At 43.8% G+C, this 25,848-nt stretch overlaps 1 protein-coding gene and 1 non-coding gene across 4 annotated transcripts in view; one reads left to right on the top strand and one right to left on the bottom strand.

Annotated features, from left to right (window-relative positions):
- The window catches only part of slc2a9l2 (solute carrier family 2 member 9, like 2), a 309,216-nt gene that overhangs the window by 215,086 nt on the left and 68,282 nt on the right, over positions 1-25,848 (bottom strand). For all 3 annotated transcript variants that reach the window (XM_055644635.1, XM_055644618.1, XM_055644628.1), the window contains exon 5: positions 7,561-7,685. In XM_055644635.1, coding sequence (XP_055500610.1) covers positions 7,561-7,685 — 125 coding nt within the window. The remainder of the gene's footprint in view (positions 1-7,560; positions 7,686-25,848) is intronic.
- LOC129704918 (U6atac minor spliceosomal RNA) lies at positions 14,848-14,976 on the top strand. Its single transcript, XR_008724818.1, has one exon. It is a non-coding gene; the product is annotated as a U6atac minor spliceosomal RNA (small nuclear RNA).

Genomic DNA, 25,848 nt, shown 5'->3' with positions numbered 1-25,848 from the left:
ACCAAATTCAAATGCAGTTTCATATGATTTCAAGCATGGTGCAAGGCCACCAAATTCAAGTGCAGTTTCATACGATTTCAAGCAGAGTGCTAGGCCAGCAAATTCAAGTGTCATTTCATACCATTTCAAGCAGGGTGCAAGGCCACCAAATTCAAGTGCAGTTTCCTGCCACTTCAAGCAGGGTGCAAGACGTCATTCATTCCTTCTCTCCAGAGATGCTGCCTGTCCCATTGAGTTACTCCAGCGTTTTGTGACAATCTTTATCTTCCTACTACTTGCTCCAAACCTTCCAAATCCAACATAACAAAAGGGGTTTGTTGTCCGTTACTTTCACAAACATCCAGTTGACATTTTACTCAACGACCCCACGCACCCAACACGAGTTGATTCAACTCAAAAACACTCCAGTAACATTAAAATAACCTGTCAAGGAATGGGTGATGTTTCGGGACGATACACTTATTTAGGCTGAGAGTCAGGGGAGAGGGAGACACAGAGATATGGAAGTGTAAGGTTCCTTACTACACTTTCTTGTGACCATGTGGGTTTTCACCATATTCCAAAGACTTGCTGGTGGTATATTGAGCTACCTCCTCTGGCAGCTTGTTCCATACACCCACCACCCTTTGTGTAAAAATGTTACCCCTAGAGTTGTTAATGTGGTGCGTATGACTGAGGATGAATTTCTCAAACTCTAATCAGCCTGAAGAAGGGTATGACCCAAAACATCTATGGGGCATAGACTTCTCAGATGCTGTCCAGGCCTGTATGAAGCTTTCCAAAAAGGGGGGTGGCATGACAGGATCACAAAAAATGTAATGTGAAATAGTGTGCGTGCTGCGCACATCATGAGCGCAAAGCGTGAAGTGATGCCGGGGTCCCAGGCTCGCTTAAGGGCCCTGGAAGCTCTGGGGATTTAGATGCTCTCTGATGCATTCTCAGCCTTATTTTGGAGCATTTTTGCACCAAATTTATATTTCAGAAATTAACAGGAATCTGAGAGGTAGCTTTTTCACACAAAGCGTGCTGGGTGTATGGAACGAGCTGCCAGAGGAGGTAGTTAAGGCTGGGACTATCCTAATGTTTAAGAGACATTTGGACATGTACATGGATAGGACAGATTTAGATGGATATATGGGCCAAACGCGTGTGAGTGGAACTAGTTTAGATGGGACATGTTGGTCAGTGTGGGCAAGTTGGGCTGAAGGGCCTGTTTCCACACTGCATCATTCTATGACTAAAACATTAAGAAGAAAAATGAATGTAGATAAGTAGAGCAGATTTAAAAGAGGAGTTAAATGTAAAGGCAAAGAGAGATTTATGGGTGGAAAGGAACATAGGAAAGGAGAGGGGAGAGTGGGCTTGGGCAGATGGGTGAAGGGAAAATAGACACAAAGTGCTGGAGTAACTCAGTGGGTCAGGCAGCATCTGCGGAGAATATGAATAGGCGACGTTTCACAGAGTGCTGGAGTAACTCAGCGGGTCTGGCAGCATCTCTGGAGAACATGGATAGATGACATGTCACAGAGTGCTGGAGTAACTCAGTGAGTCAGGCAGCATCTCTGGAGATTATATTTCAGGTCAAGGGGTGGCTTGGGCCCAGCGGGGGTGGCGTGGGCCCAGTGGGGGTGCCGTTAGCCCAGCGGGGGTCAACGGGGGTGGTGTGGGCCCAGCGGGGGTGGCGTGGGCCCCACAGGGGTGGTGTGAGCCCAGCGGTGGTGGCTTGGGCCCAGAGGGGGTGGCTTGGGCCCAGCGGGGGTGGCGTGGGCCCAGTGGTGGTGGCTTGGGCCCAGCAGGGGTGGCATGTGCCCAGCGGGGGTGCTGTGGGCACAGCGGGGGTGGCGTGGGCCCAGTGGGGGTGACGTCGGCCCAGCCAGGGTGGCGTGGGCCAAGTGGGGGTGGCGTGGGCCCAGCAGGGGTGGCGTGGGCCCAGCTTCGGTGGCAGTGGGGGCAGCGGGGTTGGCGTGGGCCCAGCAGGGGGGGGTGGCGTGGGCCCAGTGGGGGTGGCGTGGGCCCAGCGGGGGTGGCGTGGGCCCAGTGGGGGTGGCGTGGGCCCAGTGGGGTGGCTGTGGGCCCAGCGGGGGTGGCATGGGGCCAGTGGGGGTGGCGTGGGCCCAGTGGTGGTGGCGTGGGCCCAGCGGGGGTGCTGTGGGCACAGCGGGGGTGGCGTGGGCCCAGCGGGGGTGGCGTGGGAGAAGATGGCTTGGACCCCGGTGGCGGGGGAAGGTGAGGGGAGCGGGCCCCGCCGCAGCGGTGTCTGGTTTTGGGGTACAGCCGCTGGGTTCAGATTGAGCCACTCCCGCCCGCCAACGGGAGGACGGTCTCCTGGTCGCCAGGCAAGCCGTTGGTGAGGCTCCGACGCCGCGGATGGAGACGCTGGACCAGGCGGGCAGACACTGCACCCACCCCCCGGGCCCAGAGAAATGGGCACTCCCTTATCCCGCGGACCAGATTTTTTCTTCTGATTTATTTTTAATTTTATCTTTTTCCCGATTTTTTTTTTTTTTAATTTCCCCAGGGAATTTTTTCTTACTCTGGGGGAAAAAAGGGGGGTGCGGTCGCACCCAATGCACCCTCCCTTCGGACGGCCATGCTATCTGATCCACTGAGTTCTTCCAGCAGTTTGCTTTTTGACAATTGTCACATTGCTGGGCTACTGTAAATTTTGCCTCCTCTAGGTGAGTGGTAGAAGGGCAGAAGTGGTGAGAACAGGTTGAGAAAGGTCTAATTCCATGCTGTTACCATGCTATGATCTGCCTTCATTAATATTCACCCATTTGTAATAAATAATGTATACGCATCAAAGCACTGCATTCATGGATATGTTAATCCAGTGTATTAAAACATCTGTGCATGATGAAACTGCAGATGCTGCTTTAAACTGAAGATTAACACAAAATGCTGGAGTAACTCAGCGGGACAGGCAGCATCTCTGGCAAGAAGGAATGGGTGATGTTTCGAGTTGCTGCCTGTCCTGCTGAGTTACTCTTGCAATTTGTGTCTATCTTCGTATTTATACATCTGTTGAAATGTGGCAAACTGTGGTGTGTGCGTGTGTGTGCGTGTGTGTGCGTGTGTGTGCGTGTGTGTGTGTGTGTGTGTGTGTGTGTGTGTGTGTGTGTGTGTGTTTTCCTGGTGGTCCAGTTTCACGCCATTTTTCAAACGATGAGGTGATTGTTTGGTGAACTGGTCACTATAAATTCCTTCCAGTGTATGTGGCTGGTGGGAGAATGAAGGGAGTGTTTATGGTCATGTGAGAGAGAAAAGGTTAGAAGAAATAAAGGAGCGAATGGGAGTGATGGGATAGCTCTAATAGCCAATATAGAATCAATTGGCCAAATGCTGTTGTGAAATACAAGATGCTGTTGCTATTTGAACTGTTACTTCAGGAACGTCTTATTCTGAAGTGGAAGGTAGTGATTAGACGATGTTTTGACTTGGGACCCTTCTACAGACATGTATATCGTCACGTGTACCAAGATATAATGAATACATTGTTTTGCAGGCTATCCAGTCAAATCGGCTCAAACACGAGTATAGACAGGCAATACACAAGTACAAAGATAGACATAAAATGCTGCATTAACTTAACGGGATAGGCAGCATCTCTGAAGAAAAGGAATAGGTGACGATTCGGGTCGAGACCCTTCTTCAGACAAGTATCTGAAGTATACTTGCTGTACATGGCAAGTAGAAAGGTAGTGTAAAGAGAGAAATAATTAGGATACAGAAGATAGTGCTCGAGTTTGCATCTTGCTGCCATTCGGGATATCTGGGAGGTCCAGTTGGTGATGCAACATCTCCAACTTCTTCCTGATGTGATGCCAGCACCACACCTGATGTTACTGGATCACGTCAAGCTTCCCAATCCTGTCTAACTTTTACTGATGATACAAAAGTGGGCGGTTTTGCAGATAGTGAAGATGGTTGTGAAAGATTGCAGCAGGATCTTGAGCGGTTGGCCAGGTGGGCGGAGGAATTGGTGATGGGATTTAAAATAGAGAACTGTCTAACAAGGGCAGGACCTACACAGTAAATGGTAGGTCTCTGCGGAGTGTTGTAGAGCAGAGGGATCTAGAAGTACAGGTGCATGGTTCCTTGAAGGTCGAGTCGCATGTAGATGAGGTGGTCAAAAGGGCTTTTTGCACATTGGCCTTCATCAGTCAGAGTATTGAGTATAGAAGTTGGGAGGCCATGTTGCAGTTGTATAAAGACACTGGTGAGGCCGCATTTAGAATATTATGTTCAGTACTGGGCACCATGTTAAAGAAAAGATGTTGTCAAGCTGGAAAGGGTACAGAGAAGATTTACGAAGATGTTGCCAGAACTAGAGGGTGTGAGCTATAGGGACAGGTTGAGTAGGCTGGGTTGTTATTCCTTGGAGCGCAGGAGGATGAGGGGTGATCTTATAGAAGTGCACAAAATCATGCGAGGAATAGATCGGGTAGATGTATCAGTTAGACAAGTGCATGGATAGGTCGGGTTTGGAGGGATATGGACCAATTGTAGGCAGGTGGGGGGGTGGAAGATTGCAACCTTCACGTGGTCCGCCCTGTTTCGACTAATGCAATCAACTCGACGTGCACAAATGGAAGATCAAATAGAACAAGTTGTCCAACAACTTTAGGCTGTGCACGTCACACGAAAGAAAAAGAAGAGGCAGGTGGGACTAGTGTCACTGGGACATGTTGACTTGTGTGGGCAAGTTGGGCTGAAAGGCCTGTTTCCACGCTGTATCACAATACAATACAAAATACAATATCTATTCATTGTCATTTGAACCTCAATGAGGCTCAAATAAAACTGTTTCTACAGCCATACAAACAAAACAAATTTCTACAAGACACACAAACAATTCAATTCACACAAATATCCATTACAGTGAATCTCCTCCTCACTGTGATGGAAGGCAAAGTCTTTTCTCTCCCCTGCTCTCCATTTTTCTTCCGATGTTAAAGCCCCCCCTGGGTGCGATGGTAAGTCCCACGGCCGTTGAGGCCATGCCGGGCGATGTACGGCCCCGCTCCAGGTCTTAATGTCTCAACGGGGAGCCCCCGGCAGGGGTTGGAATGTCCCGCGACCGTTAAAGCCGCATCGGGCGATGTACGGCTCCGCTCCAGGTCGTTCCAACCCCTCTACACGGGCGGGAGAAGTTGCATTGCGGGAGTTCCAAAAAGCTGTCTCCCACCAGGCATCTGCGAGCTCCCGATATCACCGTTCACCGGACCTGCGGCTGGAGCCTCCGAGCTCTGGAGTCGGGCCGCAGCAGTGAGCCACCACCGCTCCCCATGATCCGAGGCCGGCCAGCTCCACGATGGTAAATCCGCAACTCCGCAGGCTCCGCGACTGGAGCCCCCAGGTCATTCCGGTTGGAGACCGCTCCACGGTACTAGGTCCCAACGACAACAGAGACCCGACAGGAAAAAGGTCGAAGAGGGGAAGAGATTTTAACAGTTCCCCCCCCCCGCTCCCCACATATACACAGCCAAAAACAGTATAAAATAACACAACAACTACATTAACTAGACAAAAAAATAAGACAATACAGACAGGCTGCAGGGGCCGCTGCAGTGTGAGTCGCGCCCCAAACCGGAAAACAACCAGATCACTATGACTCTTAGCATATTCCATGTCATTCCACTTTCTTACTTAATAACAATGAGAGATGATGGTTGGATTAGAATCATCTCATCTAAAGGATTAAAAAAAAAGACAAGACATATATTTCCCATAGTTGCAAATGTGTTTCAACAATGGAAATGAAGGTCGAGCAATCTGCATGATTGATTTTCTTACGATAACTATAATATCTTCCATTCTACAAGATATTTAAGTTCCTAATTAAATGTGGGCATTAGTTAATCAAGGATGTAATTAGAAACCCAATCAAAGAGCTTGCGATAAAATGACATCTCATTTCATTAAGTAACCAGAAGATATCAAAACAGATTCACTATTTACTTTTACATAAAAGAGGCATTGGTAATTCAAGAGGTGGATAGTATAAAGATTGTGGGTATAAATGGTGTTCAGAGGTATCACACGATGCCCATAATAAATTGCCTACTTATAATTTTTAAGCATTCCCTTCTATATTATTTAATTTTTAGAGGTACAGTGAAAAGCTTTGTTTCGCTGTTATTTCAATTAGACTGTTACCAAATAAAGTACCTCCACTGCACTGAAAGGAATTCCAAGCATTTAGGTAGAAGTACATTTATATCATAACTGCACCAAGGGATTCAAAATTAAATGTAATAGTGGAGAAAGTTACATTGCAATCCTTGCAATTGCACAGAGCCTTGTCATGCCCAGTCCATCACCGGCTCTGACCTCCCCACCATCGAAAGGATTTACCGGAGTCGCTGCCACAAAAGGGCAGCCAGCATCATCAAAGACCCACACCATCCTGGCCACACACTCATCTCACCACTGTCATCGGGAAGAAGGTCCCTCACATACACTCCTTCTGTAAAGGTACAGTTGGTAGTGAAACATCTCAACCTTATCGTGATATCAGTGGCTGTGGGGCAATAGGAAGGGAATTCCAATTGCCCCTCCGTTAAATGAGTTAGCAGTAGAAATGTAGGGATATGTTCCAAGTCACCTGCCAATTATAAGGTATTGTGTGGATGCAGCAAATTTATAGACCTAAAGAATCATACTGAACAAAAAACAGTCTGAAGAAGAGTCTCGACCCAAAACGACACCCATTCCATCTCTCCAGAGATGCTGCCTGTCCTGCTGAATTGCTCCAGCACTTTGTGTCTATCTTCACTGTAAACCAGCATCTGCAGTTCCTTCCTACACAGAAAAAGGCACTATTGGCCATGATGCCTATCTATACTAATCCCATTCCCGTGCATCAGGCCCATATTTCTCTACACCTTGTACCTCATACCTGCAGAGCGGCACAGTGGTAGAGTCACTGCTTTACAGCGCCGGAGATGTTTAATGTTCAAAATCTTTCAGCCACCCTGATACGTCAGTCAATGATGCTGGCAGTTGCCAAAGAAAATCGCCAAGTGTGACATGCCCTTTACAGCGCTTTCAGCGCCAGAGACGTGGGTTCGATCCTGACTAAGGGTGCTGTCTGTACGGAATATGTACGTTTTCCCCATGACCGCGTGGGTTTTCTCCAAGATGTTGAGTTTCCCCGCACACTCCAAAGACGTACAGGTTTGTAGGTAAATTGGCTTGGTATAAATGTTTAACCCCGCAACACTCCAAAGCCACGTACTAGGTTTGTAGGTCAAATAACCCTGATCCATATAACTATCCAATTTATTTTTAAATGTAAAAAAAATGCCTATCACCCTAGTACCACTCTTGTAAAGAAGATAGTGTTAATGTTGTCCCTAGTGTTTGGGATAGTGTTAATGTGCGGGGTGCTGGTTGGTGCAGACTCAGTGGGCCGAAGGGCCTGTTTGCGCGCTGTATCTCTAAACTAAACAGACCCCAGGACAGTATTTTTTTTTTGCAATAATACATCATCACACAAGCTTTAGTAAATCTACACATAATTAAACAAATTAATTATGAAATTGAAAATATTCTCACCTCCACTCACTCCAATAACAAAACGACCCACAATCAGCAATTCAAAGGAGTCAGCAGTTTCACTTAGGGACATCAATAAAGCAGCCAAGATTGCAAACCCATTATTTAGGAGAAGAGTCCCCTTCCTAGAATTAAAAAAAAGTAGAACGTTTTCAGACAATGGAATTGGTTTGAGGGTTTAGATCATGTTATGATATTCAGAATATTCAGATATTCTGCAAATTGTCTTGAAGAATATGGCCCACAATATATGGGTCGAGAAACACTCCAAAGGCCAAATGCTTGTCAGAATATTTATCTCCATGAATTGATACGTTCATATCCTCTTTAGCTCTACAAATGAAACATGTGTTTTCTGTTCAATAGGCTGAAACCCACCGAATGGATTATAAACATAAATGAACAATGAATGAGTTTCAATGGCGAAATAGCGACATGTTGTTATCTTCTGTAACGTCATGGCCAAATTCCCGAAGAATAGGCCAAGCTTTGACCTCTCCCTTGTAGGGCTCTCGACATATTACCTTTGTAAACTTTCTTGCACATAGAAACATAGAAACATAGAAAATAGGTGCAGGAAGAGGCCATTCGGCCCTTCGAGCCAGCACCGCCATTCATTGAGGTCATGTCTGATCGGCCCCAATCAATAACCCGTGCCTGCCTTCTCCTCATATCCCTCGATTCCACTAGCCCCTAGATCTCTATCTAACTATCTCTTAAATCCATCCAGTGATTTGGCCTCCACTGCCCTCTGTGGCAGGGAATTCCACAAATTCACAACTCTCTGGGTGAAAACATTTTTCCTCACCTCAGTCTTAAATGGCCTCCCCTTTATTCTAAGGCTGCGTGTGGCCCCTGGTTCTGGACTCGCCCAACATTGGGAACATTTTTCCTGCATCGAGCTTGTCCAGTCCTTTTATAATTTTATATGTTTCTATAAGATCCCCCTCATCCTTCTAAACTCCAGTGAATACAAGCCTAGTCTTTTCAATCTTTCCTCATATAACAGTCCCGCCATCCCAGGGATCAATCCCGTGAACATATTTGATAAATTCCACCCCATCTAAGCTCTTGGTACCATGGTAGCCCCAATATATATTGTGATGGTTAAAATCTCCCATTATAACAACCCGAATAGTCTTATAGCTGTATGAAATCTCTTGGCATATTTGGTCCTCTAATTCTCTTGAATTGACTATTTGGGGGGCTATAAGTTCATTCCCAACAAGGTGATCATCACTTTTCATTTCTCCGTTCCATCCATATCGTCTCACTGGACCATCCTGACATAATGTTACTACTGCTGTGACATTCTCCATAAATCAGTAAAGCAAGTCCCCTTTCATCTGCACCACTATCTTGCCTTAAGGGTGACTAGGAGACTACTCACAACCATACAGGCGACACCCTGGTGACATGTCGCGGGGTGAAGCCTGTGTGGTCGTGAGTAGTCGCCCAAAGAGTCGTACCTTGTTCTGGTCGCCATTGGATTTTCAACATGTTGAAAATTTTCGGCGACCTGTAATCACCTTTGACGGGTGCGGGCAGTTGCCGAAAAAGTTGCGTAAGTGGGACAGGCCCTTTAGCATCTGTACCCTGGAACATTAAGCTGCTAGTCCTATCCTTCCCTTAGCAGGTTTTCAGAATCGTTATAACGTTCTACTCACACATACCTATCCATGCCCTGAGTTCATACAGTTTATCTGTCAGGCCTCGCACATTAAAATAGATGCAATTTAATCCAACCATCTTTCCTGGCGCTCTGCTGAAGCTCCTGCCTGTTCTGTCCACTGAACATGCTGTCACCAAACATCTATATCTACTTCCAATCACACACCCGCCACATTGAATCCCATCCTCCTGTCACTTAGAGTAGATCATTTAAACTAAGGCACATAGATGTTTATTTTCACAGTGGGTGGTGAATAGCTGGCATCCTCTGCTCCAGCAGCTAGTGAAAGCTGGATCATTAGAAGTGAATACATATTTGATAAATCAAACAGGTAACTGTATATGTAGGGATATATATTAAACCTTGGAGAGGGAGAGAGAGAGGGGGGAGAGGGAGAGGGAGAGGGGGGAGAGAGAGAGAGGGGGGGGGGGGGGGGGGAGCGGAGGGGGGGGGAGAGAGAGGGGGAGAGGGAGGGGGAGAGGGAGAGGGGAGAGGGGGGAGGGGGAGGGGGAGAGGGGGGGGGGGAGGGGGGAGAGGGGGAGGGGGAGGGAGGAGGAGAGAAAGAAGGGAGAGGGAGAGGGAGAGGGGGGGGGAGGGAGAGGGGAGGGGGAGAGGGGGGAGGAGAGAGGGGGAGAGAGGAGGAGAGAGAGAGAGGGGGAGAGGAGAGAGGAGAGAGAGAGAGAGAGAGAGAGAGAGAGAGAGAGAGAGAGAGGGAGAGAGAGAGAGAGAGAGAGAGAGAGAGAGAGAGAGAGAGAGAGCATGCTGGTTTAAACTGAAGATAGATGCAAAATGCCAGAGTAACAGCGGGACAGGCAGTATCTCTGGAGAGAAATAATGGGTGACGTTTTGGTCCTCACACTCCTTCAGACTACAGTCAGGGGAAAGGGAGATGAGAGATATAGACTGATGTACGGAGATAAAGAACAAATGAATGAAAGCCATGCAAAAAAAGTGACGATGATAGACAGGTCATTGGTAGCTGTTTGAACGAGAAGCTGGTGCGACTAGGGTGGGGTAGGGATGGAGAGGGAATGCACGGGTTACTTGAAGATAGAGAAATCGATATTCATACCGCTGGGTTGTAAGCTGCCCAGGCGAAATATGTGATGCTGTTCCTATATATATACACACACACATATTTATTCTCTTATATATTATACACACACACACACACAACACACACACACACACATATATATATATATATATATAAAATAGATCTTCTGGCAATTAATGTAGTAAAAGCAATCAACCGATGGGCTGAACGGAACAGATGAGTAGAATCTAACGTTCTAACGAATCTAATGCCCAAAAATTGCAATAATAGGATGAGCTTGTAAATCAATACCTTAGACTACCAAAATAGTATCAAATTTCTTTCCAATATTTCTCCAAAAGTGGACAAGACCAAAAAATACGAATCAATGAGGCCACTTCTGAATTACATCTGTCACAGGTAGGATTTATATGACCATAAAAACGAGCTAACTTATTTTTTGACATATGAGCTCTGTGAACCACCTTGAATTGTATCACAGCGTGTCTTGCACACATTGAAGAGGTATTAACTAATTGAAGAATCCTCTCCCATTTCTCTATAGATAGAGAAATTTGGAGTTCTCTTTCCCAGTCATTCTTAATTTTATCAAATGTATCTATTTGTAATTTCAAAATCAACTGATAAATAGTCGTTATTAAACCTTTCTGATAAGGGTTCAAATGTAAATTTGTTTCCGAGATTTTGGTTTGATGTGGTAACGGAAAAAAGGGCAGAGTAGCCTTCAAAAAATGTCTAATTTGGAATTATCTAAAAAAATGTGAGTTAGGTAAATTATATTTATTGGAGAGTTGTTCAAAAGACATAAAACAACCATCCAAAAACAAACCACAAAAAACTGCTAATCCCTTCATAACAGAAAGGCTTGATCAGTACTACAAGGTTGGAAGAAACAATTAGATACGATAGCTCGATAAGATAAAATCATTCAATCCAAAAAAACGTATGAAATTGAAACGATAATCGCAATGTGTGTCTTATTATTGGGTTAGTCGTATATTTATTCAATCTCGTAATTGTAAAAGGTAACAAGGCCCCCAGGATAGAAGCCAATGATAACAATGATAATAGAATCACGTTCAAGATTTATCCATCCTGGGCATTGGGTATCTTCTAAATCTTTTGTCCAAAACATTAAATAACGAGCATTAACTGCCCAATAATAAAATCTGAGGTTCGACAGTGCCAAACCATCATCTTTTTAAAATTTCTGTAAGTATTTTTTACTTTGGGATTTACATTCTGCCATATATATGAAGACATTTTTGAGTCAATAATATCAAAAAAATAATTAGAAGTAAAAATTGGTATATCTGCAATAAATACAAACATTTAGGTAGGATAAACATTTTAATAGCACTGATTCGGCCGATTAGTGATAAGGACATTGGTGACCATTTAATAAACTGTTGTCTGATGTGGTCAATTAATGGCATAAAATTGGCTTTAAATAGATCCTTCTTTATTGGTAATCATAATGCCTTAATAAGTATTCAATCTAAATGGAAAACGTCCATAATTCGAAATTTGATTGTTTAATGTAAAAAGCTCACTCTTACTAAGTTTATAACCAGAAAAACAACTAAATTGATTAAGTAGTGCTACTATTGCAGGAATAGATTTCTCAGGGTTAGAGATAAATAATAACAGATCATCTGCATAAAGAGATAGCTTATATGTCTTATTCCCACAGTCAATACCAAAAATATTGGGGGAATCCCTAATAATGGTGGCCAAAGGTTCCAGAGCGATATCAAACAGTAAAGGACTTAAAGGACAGCCCTGTCTAGTACCTCGAACGAGACTAATGAAAGGGGATCTCTGATTATTGGCAAGTACAGAAGCTTGAGGTATATGATATATCAGCTTGATCTAAGAGATAAATTTTGGACCAATCTTTAATTTTTCAAGTTATTGAATAAGTATTACCTACTCTATCAAATGCCTTCTCAGCATCTAGTGACATGACACATTCTGGAGTTTTATTTGACTGTATATACAATATTCATTAATCTCCTAACATTAAAGTATGAGTAACGATTTTTAATAAAACCTGTCTGATCTTTCCAATATTTTCCAATCTCATAGCTAATATTTTTGAAATAATTTTGGAATCTACATTTAACAGTGATATTGGTCTATATGATGTCACTTCAGTAGGGTCTTTATCTTTTTTAAGAATTAAAGAGATAGATGCTTCATAAAAGGATTGTGGTAATATATTCATTAAAAAGGCTTCTTTAAAAACCTTGCATAGCCAGGGGAACAGTAAACTTGAAAAATACTTTAAAAATTCCACTGTATACCCATCTAAACCGGGAGCTTTACCAGAATTAATTGAAAGGATTGCTTTCTGTATTTCTTCCTCCGCGATGGGTTCATCTAACAACAGAGACTCACTATGTGGTAAATTTGGCAAATTCAGTTTCTTTAAAAACTCATGCATTATATTGGAATCAGTAGGAAATTCTGATTGGTATAGGGAGGTATAAAATTCCTGAAAGGATTTATTAATTTCATCATGATCTACTGTCAGTGTACCATCCCTTTTACTCACTTTAATAATCTGACGTTTGACTGACACAGCTTTCAACTGATTGGCAATTAATTTGCCAGATTTATCACCATGTATATAAAATTGACTTTTGGTTTTAAGTAGCTGATTCTCGATCGGTGATACTAATAACAAATCATGTCTCATTTGAAGTTCTACTCTATTCTTATAGAGCTCTAAACTAGGAACTTTTGAATATTTTTTATCAATTTCTTTAATCTCATCAGCCAATATACTTATTTCATTTTTAGTTTTTTTTTTTAATCCCACGGAGAATGGAATAATTTGTCCACGAATATATGCCTTAAAAGCATCCCAAACTACACTATTGGATATTTCTTCAGTAGAGTTTGTTAAGAAGAAGAAGGCAATCTGATCTTTAATAAAATTAACAAAAATTTCGATCTTGAAACAAGTTAGTATTAAATCGCCATTGTTTAGCATTAAACTTGGAATTAGATAGTTTGATTGATAGTTTCAATGGTGCGTGATCAGAAATAGCAATTGCATCATACTCACACGCAGTGACTGATGAAACTAGCCGGGAATCTATTTTATTTCGGAGTCACGTGAGTGAGTCCGTGAAGAAGCCTCGCCAGACCGCATGCGCATCATTACGTCGTTTGCATGGTGAAGCACCAGACTGGCAGGCGCGTCGCTCCTGCCAGCGGTAAGTTTAAACCTGCAGGTAAGTTTTGTATTCTTTACCAGGTTGTGTGTTTCTTGCAGGAATCTCTTTTTATAAGAGGTTTCCTGCTGGATATGTTTGGGCGAAGTCCAGACAGGCCGCGGGAAACCGGTTATGGGCCGTGGGGAATTGACACTCCGGTCAGCACCGTGGTAGCGTGGGTAACCGGCGGGCCGTCGGGTTCGCTACCGTGGTTCCCGTGGAAGGGGTGAATCCAGCAGCGGTATCGGCACCAGAGTCGCTGACAGTTTAGTCAGCAGCTTCCAGACCACTGTGGTTCCCGTGGAGGAGATAAGTCCAGGAGCGGTGACTCCACCAGAGTCCCTGACGGTGCGGTCAGCGGGTCCCAGACCAATGGTGTGCCCATGAAAGGAGGTGAATCCAACAATGAGTCGGTCAGGCCTGGGGACTCAGGGAGTCGGGCCAGGATAGTTCCCCTCCTTCATTGGGTAGTGTCTTCAGACGTTTTGGCCCACATGGAGCGCCTGATGGACAGGTTGTTCCACAATGGTATGCTCCAAAGGAGGGAGCTATCGGCCCGGGTCTCCTTGGGAGTCCGTGGCGACAGCACCCGTTTCAGGACGGTCCAGAGAAGATGCTCCAGCAAGAGGAGCTTTATATCCGGGGGTCTCCTCAGGGGCACGTGGCAGCAGCACCTGTAGAAGGGCTGCATCATGTCTGTCTCCCTCTTGGAGGAGGTGAGCACACGCAGTCTGTGTTGTTCTGACTCCGAGATCGGAGGTATAGCTGATGAGCATACCATGAGGCAGGGGCCTGCGGCAGCACCTGTTCAGGGCTGTCTACGAATCTCCATCTCTGTGGAGGGGAGTGCGAGTGGTCAGTGGGTAACGGACTTCAAATTCTAAAGTATGTCCGTGGAACGTACTGCAGCACATGAGTATGGATTCAAGAGAGTCCTCGCAAACGAAGGTGGCAGGATACCCGTAAGGGGCCAGTGTTTCCCTCATGCTATAAGTGCCGGAAATGAACAGCGCTATCAGGGGTGACATTAAAGACCAGCCGCCGAATCTTCTCTTCAGGTAAGACCTATTCAACAGGTAAAACCAGGATGAGGAAGCAAAAGCTGTTGGACCAATAGAGGTACCAACGACGAGCAAAGCTTTATCGTTGCGGCGACAACACACCCCACGCCTCCATTGGCGTTACTAAAGATGGCGGCAGCATGAAAGCTGGGCAGAGGTCTTTAAGCCGAGGCCCAAGTCGGCCTCAGGGGGAAAAATATCGGACCATCTACAAGTTGGTAATATTTACACTTGTTTTTTTGTACAAATGATAATAACATGTGTTTAGTTTATGTGTTGTATGAAAGTAGAATTCCTTGATAAGGATGGAAGGGGCCCTAGTGGCCTTACAACACACAAATGGTTGTGGCATCTAACCATGTAAAAAACTGCACAATACTAGAGTTCCAAGCACGGAATTTTCAAGACAGGCTCGGAATTCGGGCCAGTTGTGGCTAGAGCAGGTACGGAATTGGCCGGCATGGCCTGTTCATTGTGAAAGATGCAGAATGTCGTTTAACTCACATGTGCAGTATACATTTTTTTAGAATAGGAAACTTTGCATCTGATTTCCATAGGATGCTCCCATTTACAGAGATCACCGGAGATATTTGAAATTTATCTGGATAAGGGCAATGATAAAAACATTGCAAAATGGGTTAACTTCAGTTCCCAGGTTATTTACCAGATTACTAAAACCGATGCTTGTACTGCTCAGAGCTCAAACACATTTGTTATGTCTTGTCTGGAGGATATTCTAACGCTGTATGTTGCTAAAATGAACTGTTTCAGCCTCAAACTATGTTTAAGAAAATTAAGGTGATACCAACTAGACTTGTTCATCATTGGGATTTACCTTTAACTATTAATTAGCCTGTGACTCCGCCCTGGGGTAAGAGATTGGAATGAATAGGAGCTTGCAACAATCTTGTTGTGATAAAGCAGCCTTCTATTCATCAAGTATAATTGGCAATATAGTAGCTGTAATTCAGCTGCGCAAGTAGGGGAGCTTACATCGTGCAAAGTAGTAATCTCTCAAGTGCCATGTAGGGCTTTGTGACAGACACTATGCTATTCACAGCTGAAGCTACCAAAGTCATAATGGTGGACGAACAGTATTCAGCATTAGCCCAGTAGTCTGGTCAGTAATATTTCAGTTATATTATAAACTGATGGGGCTCTAAAGTGGAAAATTATGAATGCCATCTCTAGTTTGGAGACGGAGGAGATTTGCATGAGTTAACAATTATTCAGTTGGTATCAACTACCTATAGACATTAGGTGCATTCTATAGGTTAAAGGGTTATTGAGCAAATATGCATAATCTGCAAGTTCAACGTTGATTTGATAGAAACATAGAAACATAGAAATTAGGTGCAGGAGTAGGCCATTCGGCCCATCGAGCCTGCACCGCCATTCAATATGATCATGGCTGATCATCCAACTCAGTATCCCGTACCTGCCTTTCTCTCATACCCTCTGATCCCCTTAGCCACAAGGGCCACATCTAACTCCCTCTTAAATATAGCTAATGAACTGGCCTCAACTACCTTCTGTGGCAGAGAGTTCCAGAGATTCACCACTCTCTGTGTGAAAAAAGTTTTTCTCATCTCGGTTTTAAAGGATTTCCCCCTTATCCTTAAGCTGTGACCCCCTGTCCTGGACTTCCCCAACATTGGGAACAACCTTCCTGCATCTAGCCTGTCCAACCTCTTACAAATTTTGTAAGTTTCTATAAGATCCCCTCTCAATATCCTAAATTATAGAGAGTATAAACCAAGTCTATCCAGTCTTTCTTCATAAGACAGTCCTGACATCCCAGGAATCAGTCTGGTGAACCTTCTCTGCACTCCCTCTATGGCAAGAATGTCCTTCCTCAGATTTGGAGACCAAAACTGTACGCAATATTCCAGGTGTGGTCTCACCAAGACCCTGTACAACTGCAGTAGAACCTCCCTGCTCCTATACTAAAATCCTTTTGCAATGAAAGCTAACATACCATTCGCTTTCTTTACTGCCTGCTGCACGCCTACTTTCAATGACTGGTGTACCATGATACCCAGGTCTCGCTGCATCTCCCCTTTTCCTAATCGGCCACCATTTAGATAATAGTCTGCTTTCCTGTTTTTGCTACCAAAATGGATAACCTCACATATATCCACATTATACTGCATCTGCCAAAGATTTGCCCACTCACCCAGCCTATCCAAGTCACCTTGCAGTCTCCTAGCATCCTCCTCACAGCTAACACTGCCCCCCAGCTTAGTGTCATCCGCAAACTTGGAGATATTGCCTTCAATTCCCTCATCCAGATCATTAATATATATTGTAAATAGCTGGGGTCCCAGCACTGAGCCTTGCGGCACCCCACTAGTCACTGCCCGCCATTGTGAAAAGGACCCGTTTACTCCTACTCTTTGCTTCCTGTTTGCCAGCCAGTTTTCTATCCACATCAATACTGAACCCCCAATGCCATGTGCTTTAAGTTTGTATACTAATCTCTTATGTGGGACCTTGTCGAAAGCCTTCTGGAAGTCCAGATACACCACATCCACTGGTTCTCCCCTATCCACGCTACTAGTTACATCCTCGAAAAATTCTATAAGATTTGTCAGATATGATTTACCTTTCATAAATCCATGCTGACTTTGTCCAATGATTTCACTACTTTCCAAACGTGCTGCCATCCCATCTTTAATAACTGACTCTACACTATGATACACTATGGTGGTGGCATATTTTAGTCACATGGGTGCAATCAAGTCAGAATATCCTGTAATAATTTACCTAATCTCATTTTGCGTTAGATTATCATCACGTACAATCAATGACAACACAAAATAGGTGTTGGATCATTAAGTAATTAATGAAATTATGGCTCGATGGAACACCGAATATCACTAAGTTTGTTTCCAGGCTCATTTACCAGTTGCAAAAATATGTGGCATAACAGTGGCGAAAGATACATTCTCGCTTCAAGGAGAAGGAAGTTATTTTTGTCTCCCTCCATTTTGCCTCATCAGTCAGAGCTTGCAATAAAGTCAGCAAGATCCCGCTTTAGGTTGTCGTTCCGTCTGACTGGCCTACGCAGCCATGCACCCCGCTTTTGTCGGGAATAATAATACAACCGTTTACGGTTATTCTAAACGTAAAACTTTGCTGGTTCAGCCTGTGGCTCGGGAAACCAGCCTCTGCATGATTAAATCAATTTATTGCCATAGATTCGGAGTAGACTGCTCTTGCGGCTCGGATTCTCAGACCGATCCATATTTGTGCTCACTGCAGAGTGCAGGGATAGCACCAAAAAATATAAGCATTACATTTCCTCTTCAGGAGATGGGAAGCGTTTTGTTTGAATGCTAATGTTACATCTAATACGGTTCAGATAACTGACATCTTGGAGTTCGTTTCAAATGGGTCTTTGACAATAAATTAAGTTAAAAGACCATTAACTGTATCCAACGTGTCTTCCCATCATCTTTGCTGCAGCCAACAGGACTCACTCTGTCGGGTTTCACCCTCTGATCCAGAGTTTATAAAAGATATCTTTCACACAAGTTCTCCCAGGACAAGCACAGGGCACTATAGGATCTTGACATGGTATTAACACTATTTTACCAAGGGGCTCCAGCTACATCCTTAGCTTTGGCTCGGCTCTCATAAGGTAGTTATCCTCATGGTGCTGGTCTCAGTGGGTTTAATCACTACATATTGTGACTGGACAGGATGGTTACATCTGCAAATAATATTATATTTTAATGTTTAGTTAAGCAGAGCAGACATGAGATCTCAAACTAGTTTCATTCCATGGACCTTCGGTTATGTATGGTCACACATATACAACAATACGTCAAGGTCACGAAGAGCCTTAGAGGCTCTGAACTAGCAATGTTTGTTAATTACAAAAACTTTATAAAAAGGTATTGGTTCAGACCATCTCCAGGTGGTTAAAATGGGGTTTGGCTCATGCAGGAGTAGATACTGATATTTTTCAAATCTCACTCCACCAGGGCTGCTACAACATCAGCAGCAAAGGTTATGTACGTTCCGCAGGACCACATCCTAGCGACTGCAGGAGGGTCGAATGAACAAAATTTCTGAACATTTCATAATAACCTATTGTCAGACCAGGGGTATTTGCCAACTCTATTTTAGGTTCAGTGGTTAGTTTACTCCCGGGTGAGAGGAGTTACTATTATTTATTCATTATGAATGTTTCCCTCATCTGTCAATGAAGCAGTTGTGGTTGTGTAGACTTGTTTCTCACGGCATGAAATCACAGAGCTTTGAAATCTTCAAGGAATCACTCACGTGACTCCGAAGTAAAATAGTAAGATTAAACGAGAACTTACCAGTTTGAAGTTTGATCTTTATTTTATGAGGAGTTACAATGAGCGATTACATGCCCACTGCTCCCTACCCTGTCTCATAAAGATCACTCGGTAGTTCTAGTCTTCTCTAAGTTATGTTCTCTATGTTACTTCAACTACTGTTATCTGTGATTTCACACCGCTGCTTTGAAGATTAATGCGCTTGCGGACTGGCGGGGCTTCATCGTAACTCCTCATAAAATAAAGATCAAACTTCAAACTGGTAAGTTCTCGTTTAATCTTACTATTATAAAGTAGTCAATTCTGGAGTAACTATGATATGCATGAGAGAAAAAAGAAAATTCTTTGTCATTTGGGTGTAGGAATCTCCAGACTTCTAACATTCCAGAGTCAAGTAAAAAAGAGTTGATAAAGTTTGGAAGCGCATGATTAGATGCAGATCTGTCCATCGACGGATTCAAACAGCAGATAAAATCTCCACCCAGTATCAAAAGATATTCATTTAGATTAGGAAAGGATGCGATTAACTGTTTAAAAAAATTCAGGCTGATCAATATTAGGTGCATAAACATTCACCATAACAACTTTTTGGTTATGAAGACCAGTGATCATCAAAAATCTACCATATGAATCAGAAATTGTTTCATAATGAACAAACGAGATTGAGAAGTCAATAAAAATAGATACTCCTTTCACTTTCGCCTGTGAATTTGAATGAAACTGCTGCCCTCCTCAAAACTTAAAAAAAAGTTGATTATCATTCGTCCTTACATGAGTTTCCTGAACAAAGATAATCTGAGCATTTAGTCTACGAAGAACCTTTAAAAATATATTCCTCTTAATGGGGTGGTTCAAACCATTAGCATTCCATGAGAGAAAGTTAATAAATTTATCCATATTGCTTGTAAAAATCATGTGGAATGTAGGGGATTAATTTCGTAGACCATATTAGTTCATGATACTGGAAGGAGAAAATCTAATGCGGAGCCGGAAGTTACGACATTTCAGGCATTTTTGTAGTTCTAATACAGCCCAGATCGAAAAAACTAAACTAAAAGCCCCACCCACGCAAAGCCCAAAACTGACCAGTAGACAGTCAGTATGCAACCTAACTCCTCCCCTAGCCCCGTCTCTCTCTAGTAGCAGCTCCAAAAGTAGAAGCAAGTTATATTTACCACTCAATAGCCCAAAAAATTGATATTATGGTTAAAAAGTACATGCAAGCTGTGAAAAACAAGAACTGCTTTACATTGTTTATACAAAGAAAGGAAGAGAAACCCTTCAGAAGACATTTTGAAAGTGGAAGAACTAACAAAGAAGATCTTAAAAGTTAAGGTATACCATCACATTAGTATCCCAAAAACAACAAAAACAAAACAGAAGGGAAAAAAAAGAAAAAAATGAAATTAACAATATATTAGAGACTTAAAAGTTATGATATGATACCATCATACTAAAAATCTAAAAAGTAATAAAGAATAACTCATCCCGTTAAATTCTTAGTCATTTACAAAGTGTTGTATTGTCAAATTAGGAGCAATAAATCTCAGATTGTAACTCAACTCAGCTATCAGCAACTCCCCGTCACGGCTTTGGGGGGGTCAATGATCATTGTCCACCCCCAGTACCAGCGTTGTCGGGAGCTTCAGTAAATTGTAAGTTCAAGGGATACCGGCAGGATCTTAATAAGCCTCCAGAAAGTGGGAAGCGTCTTGCGGATTGTTAAAGAATTGGCTGTTACCATCAGGGAGTCGTATTCGCAGTCTGGCTGGGTAGAGCAAAGCAGGGTATAGCTGCTTCTTAAATAATCAGACATTACCTTCTATAAAGGCAATCTTAGTCGCATAAGCTCACGGCTGTAGCCAGGAAGAATCCGAAACTTGCATTCTTCAAATTCAACCATGCCCGAATTTTTTGCTGCTCGGAGGACATCTGCAAAAAGTGGAACCGAAAAATCACATGTCTCGGTTTATCTTTGAAACCGGGTTATCTCCCAACTCTGTGTGCATTATCCAAAATTGAAAGATTTCCAAAATGCTCAATGTCGAAAGTCTCCTTTAGCATTCTAGAGACATAATTTATAACATTGTCACCTTCCCAACCTTCAGGCAAACCAACAATTCGCAGATTCTGCCGACGGCTTCTACTCTCCAGGTCCATGTTTTTAGTCTTGTATTGCTCAAGCGCCCGGGAGTTTTCAGACATTTTCCGTTCCAGTGTTTCAATCTTCGCATCTCTTTCTTGACCCAAGATTAGCAAATTAGCAATTTGTTCCTTCTGTTCACGAGATTCATCTTGTAACACAATCAGCTTGTCTTGAACTTCCTTCAATTTGCTCCAAACTCCTTTCATCATTTCTTCCTATCACAGAATCTCCTATCTATTTCTTCACTCATTTTGGATATTGCTTCTAAGGTACTGGATGCCGCACCTTCACCACAATCCTTCTTTGGAGAAGTTTTTGTCCTCTTGTTTTCATCCTTTACACGGTTGAAATGTATAAAAGTGTTAGCAACACTTTAAAAGAGGTTATTCCGTGTCTTGAAATCAAGTAATATTGAAAGAGTGGTAGCAAGGGGTTAAAGGTTAAGGGAGCAAGCGATATGCAACCTTACAGCATGCCGCCACTAGAGAGAGTCCACTGCACTTATTAATATTAAACTCCATTAACCATTCCTCAGCTCACCTGCCCAACTTATCAAGAACCTGCTACAATTGTTGATAACTATCTTCCCCAACTATGAGGCCACCCACTTTAGTGTCATCTGCAAATTTGTTAATCATGCCTTGTACATTCTCATCTAAATCCTTGATGTAAACCACAAACATGATGGGGCCCAACTCGGGGATGTATCCAATTCCTCGAGAACAACACCTAAACATTAACGAGAGGCAAAAGTTAAAAGCAAATCAATTACAGAGTATTGATTAGGTTAGAAAACATGAACCCTGTAACCAGCTTATTCAGGTGTTCAACCTGTTATAATGAGGAAGTGCCACTTGAGCAGTGCCGATTATATTCGTAAAGATATAGACTTAAAAAAAAATAATTGTCAAAGTATCAATAGAGACATGCAGATATATTTAGAGAACACTATGGTACATGGCTACAGATTTGTCAGCTCTGGCCGATTATCACCAAAAGAAACAAATGACTGAGCAGCTGAGATCTTCATTGCACAAACCGATGAATAATTGTCTACTATTTGCATTTTCTGCCCTGCAGCTATCTCATGCCAACATCAATCAAACGTCATCCAATAGAACAAAATTAGAACTTGTTTCCATTCCGTCATTGTATATTTCCCTTCCATTTTTAAGTGACAATCAGACAAGACATGCAATCATCCAATTTGACATTCCTAATCACTTCAATGACAGCCTTTCTGGTATCAATGATGGATCGCAGAACATGAAATTGTTTTGCACTAAATATCAAAAGCCAACTTGCTTTTTTTTACCGCAGACTTGCACCAATAAAATAGTGTACACTCTCCTTTCCAAGTGTGATTTACTTGTGAGAACCCATACGCACTGGTCAAATCTATCTTCTCATGGTGAGTGCGGTCGGAGCCGAGGCCGGGAGCCACTGAGCCTACACACCCCCCTCCGCCACTCCCCACTCCCCTGAGTGAATTGTGAGTCCACAAGCTGTGAGTGAATGAACTGTGAGTCCACAAGCCGTGGCTGAGTGAACTGTGAGTCCACCAGCCATGGATGAGTGAACTGTGAATCTACAAGCTGTGAGTGACTGAACTGTGAGTCCACAAGCCGTGGCTGAGTGAATTGTGAGTCCACAAGCTGTGAGTGAATGAACTGTGAGTCCACAAGCCGTGAGTGAGTGAACTGTGAGTCCAGAAGGCACACCACCCCTGCCCACACATCCCCATCCCCCTCACCTCGCACACCCCCCCCCCCCCCCCCTCCCCCAGCAGCAGAGCCCCACACCCCCCCCCCCAACTGCCCCGGCCCCAGCCTGAAGCCGTCTCCCTCCACCACCAACTACAGAACACTCCCACCAGCCTTCACCTGAAGCCTCCCCATCCCCAGCTGCAGGACTAGCCCAAGAATCCATTCGGCCCACAGTCCATACTAGCCCACTGGAAACCAGTCTCCTCGGCCCACAATACCCATACTAGCCCTCCATAAAGCCCTCCCCTCTTGCCACCGCCTGAAGCCATCCCGGTCCCCCAGCTGCAGGACCTCCCCACCCCCACCGGCCCCCAACAGCCCCAACTGAAGCCGACCCCCCCCCCGGCTGCAGAACCCAACAAGAGAAACAACAAGAAAGAATGGACTGAATAAATCTCCTCTTTAACATTTAAATTGTTGTTATATTTTATTCACATTTTACGCTTTAATAAAACACTTTTCCACGCCGTGCCCATCAGCTGCACCTGATGGGCACGCAAGGGGGGGATGCAGTGAGTGCATGGGGGAGGGGAGGGGGGGAGAAGTGCAAGGGGCGGATTGGGGAGGGGATGAGGGGAGGAGGGGAGATCAGGGGCGTCATAACGGGAACCCGACAGCCGCGCATGCGCAGTTGGGGGCTATGCGTGAGTGGTGGAATATTGGAATTGGTGGAGAGGTGGAATATTGCGTTGGGGGACCAGCCCTCCCGTGTGAGAATGTATAATAATATAGTCTAGTATAATAATAACAATGGAATAGGTTAAAAATATTGTTTCATTATTGGGCTTGCAAATAAATCTGCATTACAATACAATTAGCAGAATGCAATGCAGTTGAATTATTTTTAGTGTCATACAAAACACGAAAAAAAAATCAGTGTTGTTGTGTTAGTGAAACCAATAAAAAGAGAGGCGTGCGCGGCACATTCTATCACCGTCCAGTGAAAGGTTCAATGTTTGATCAATGAAAAAAGAAGCAGAGCAAAGAGGAATATTATGAATTATCACAATCGAGCATTGGAAGAATATTGAAGTAAAAACAAAAATAAGTACAGGTAGATCTCTGCAGGTCAGGCAGCATCTGTGGAAGGGGAAACAGTTAATGTTTAAGGCTGAAGGCTCTTTCTCAGAACTGGAAGAAAGGTCTTTGACCAGCTCTGCTCGCCACTTGCTGTGTGTCCCCAGTTATTTGTTTAAATTTCACATTTCGGGGCGGCATGGTGGCAAAGTAGTAGAGTTGTAGCCTTACAGTGCCAGAGACCCGGGTTCGATCCTGACTATGGGTGCTGTCTGTACGTTCTTCCCATGACCTGCATGGGTTTTCTCCAGGATCTCCAGTTTCCGCCTGCACTCCAAAGAGTACAAGTTTGGTGGGTCATTGGCTTGTTATAAACCGAAGATCGACACAAAATGCTGGAGTAACTCAGCAGGACATGCAGCATCTCTGGAGAGAAGGAATGGGTAATGTTTCGGGTCGAGACCCTTCTTCAGACTGATTGGTATATATGTAAATTGTCCCTAGTGTGCGCATGATAGCGTTAGTGTGCGGGGGTCGCTGGTCAGCGCGGACTCGGTGGGCGGAGGACCTGTTTCTGCGCTGTATCTCTAAACTAAAATAAACTAAACTAAATTTCCAGCAACTACAATTTAAAAACAAATTCATTTGACAGTCAACACTCTGGGAGATGTTACTATTGTTTGAATAGTGCCATCTTATCTCCCCTGGACCAGTGAATAAAGGGGGCTGAATTAAACATCACACAAAGGCAGCGATGTGACAGAGATATGCCAGAAGCTTTTTGAAGGCAAAGAAACGCAGTCTAACATTTGAGGCTTTGAGGTACCCTTGGGATGCTGCAGCAAGAAACCAATCATGGAATGACAACATTCAAGGGATGACAAGTTCAAAATTCCCTCTGGCAAGCTGAGATATTGACCTTATTAGACCACAACTTGCTACCAGCTGCAAGTTGCTAAAGTAGATACCACACAGACATACATTCTTTAGACTTGTTAGTAAATGCCACGCTAATCCAAAATGACAAGGCCCCATGTTGCCAGCAGGCCTCAGTGCGATGTAAAACTGCAACGTATATGGGTGGGACAAGGGTTGAGAAACAAAGTCTGACAACTAGCCAAGCCTGGGCACACTAGGCCGGGGTGGCACGGTGGCACAGCGGTAGAGTTGCTGTCCGGGTTCGATCCCGATTACGGGTGGTGTCTATATGGAGTTTGTACGTTCTCCCCGTGGGTTTTCTCCAGGAACTTTGGTTTCCTCCCACACACCAAAAACGTACAGGTCTGTAAGTTAATTGGCTTGGTGTAGGTGTAAATTGTCCCTAATGCGTGTAGGGTGGTGTTAGTGTGCGGGGATCGCTGGTCGGTGCGGATTTGGTGGGCCAAAGGGTCTGTTTCCGCGCTGTATCTCTAAACTAAACTAAAAACCATGCCCCACAGCTTTGCTGGTAGTCCAAGCTGTCATATGTTTCGTCGTTGAATAGCATCAAATTTCAGAATAATTCATTCAAAGATTACTAAAATGAATAAAACAATGAATTCAAGTTTCAAAGGACCAAGCGCAGGCACGTGGGACTAGTGTAGCTGGGACATGTTGGCCAGTGTGGGCAAGTTGGGCCGAAGGACCTGTTTCCACACTGTATCACTCTATGACTCTATGACTAATTAATGCATTTTTAAATATTTTAAACCTTAAGTGTAATGTAATTTAAACAATCAAAAATCAGAAAGCAAATTAAATTAATTAAAAGGATATAAATTGACTTCTCATCTAGAGCTGGTCTTCTACAGATTAAAAAATGGCTCGCCTTTTCAGTAGCAGCATGGTCGACATGAGGTCATAGGTGGTCTTTGTAACTCTCCTTCATGCTCGAGAGTAGTCCCCGTGCACTCGAGGTCTCAGCTAGGTCGTGGCGTATTTTTCAACATGCTGAAAAATGCCCACGAGTAAAAAAACGTCGCCATGGAAAAAATCAATACTTTTTTTAATCGTAGGTTTAGTCGAAGTTGGTCGTAGTAGGTCAGCATGTTAGTCG

The sequence above is a fragment of the Leucoraja erinacea genome, chromosome 1 (assembly GCF_028641065.1).
Source record: "Leucoraja erinacea ecotype New England chromosome 1, Leri_hhj_1, whole genome shotgun sequence".
NCBI classification, from domain to species: domain Eukaryota; kingdom Metazoa; phylum Chordata; class Chondrichthyes; order Rajiformes; family Rajidae; genus Leucoraja; species Leucoraja erinaceus.
The sequence above is the reverse complement of the archived record's forward strand: the minus strand, read 5'-3'. Positions and strand labels throughout refer to the sequence as shown.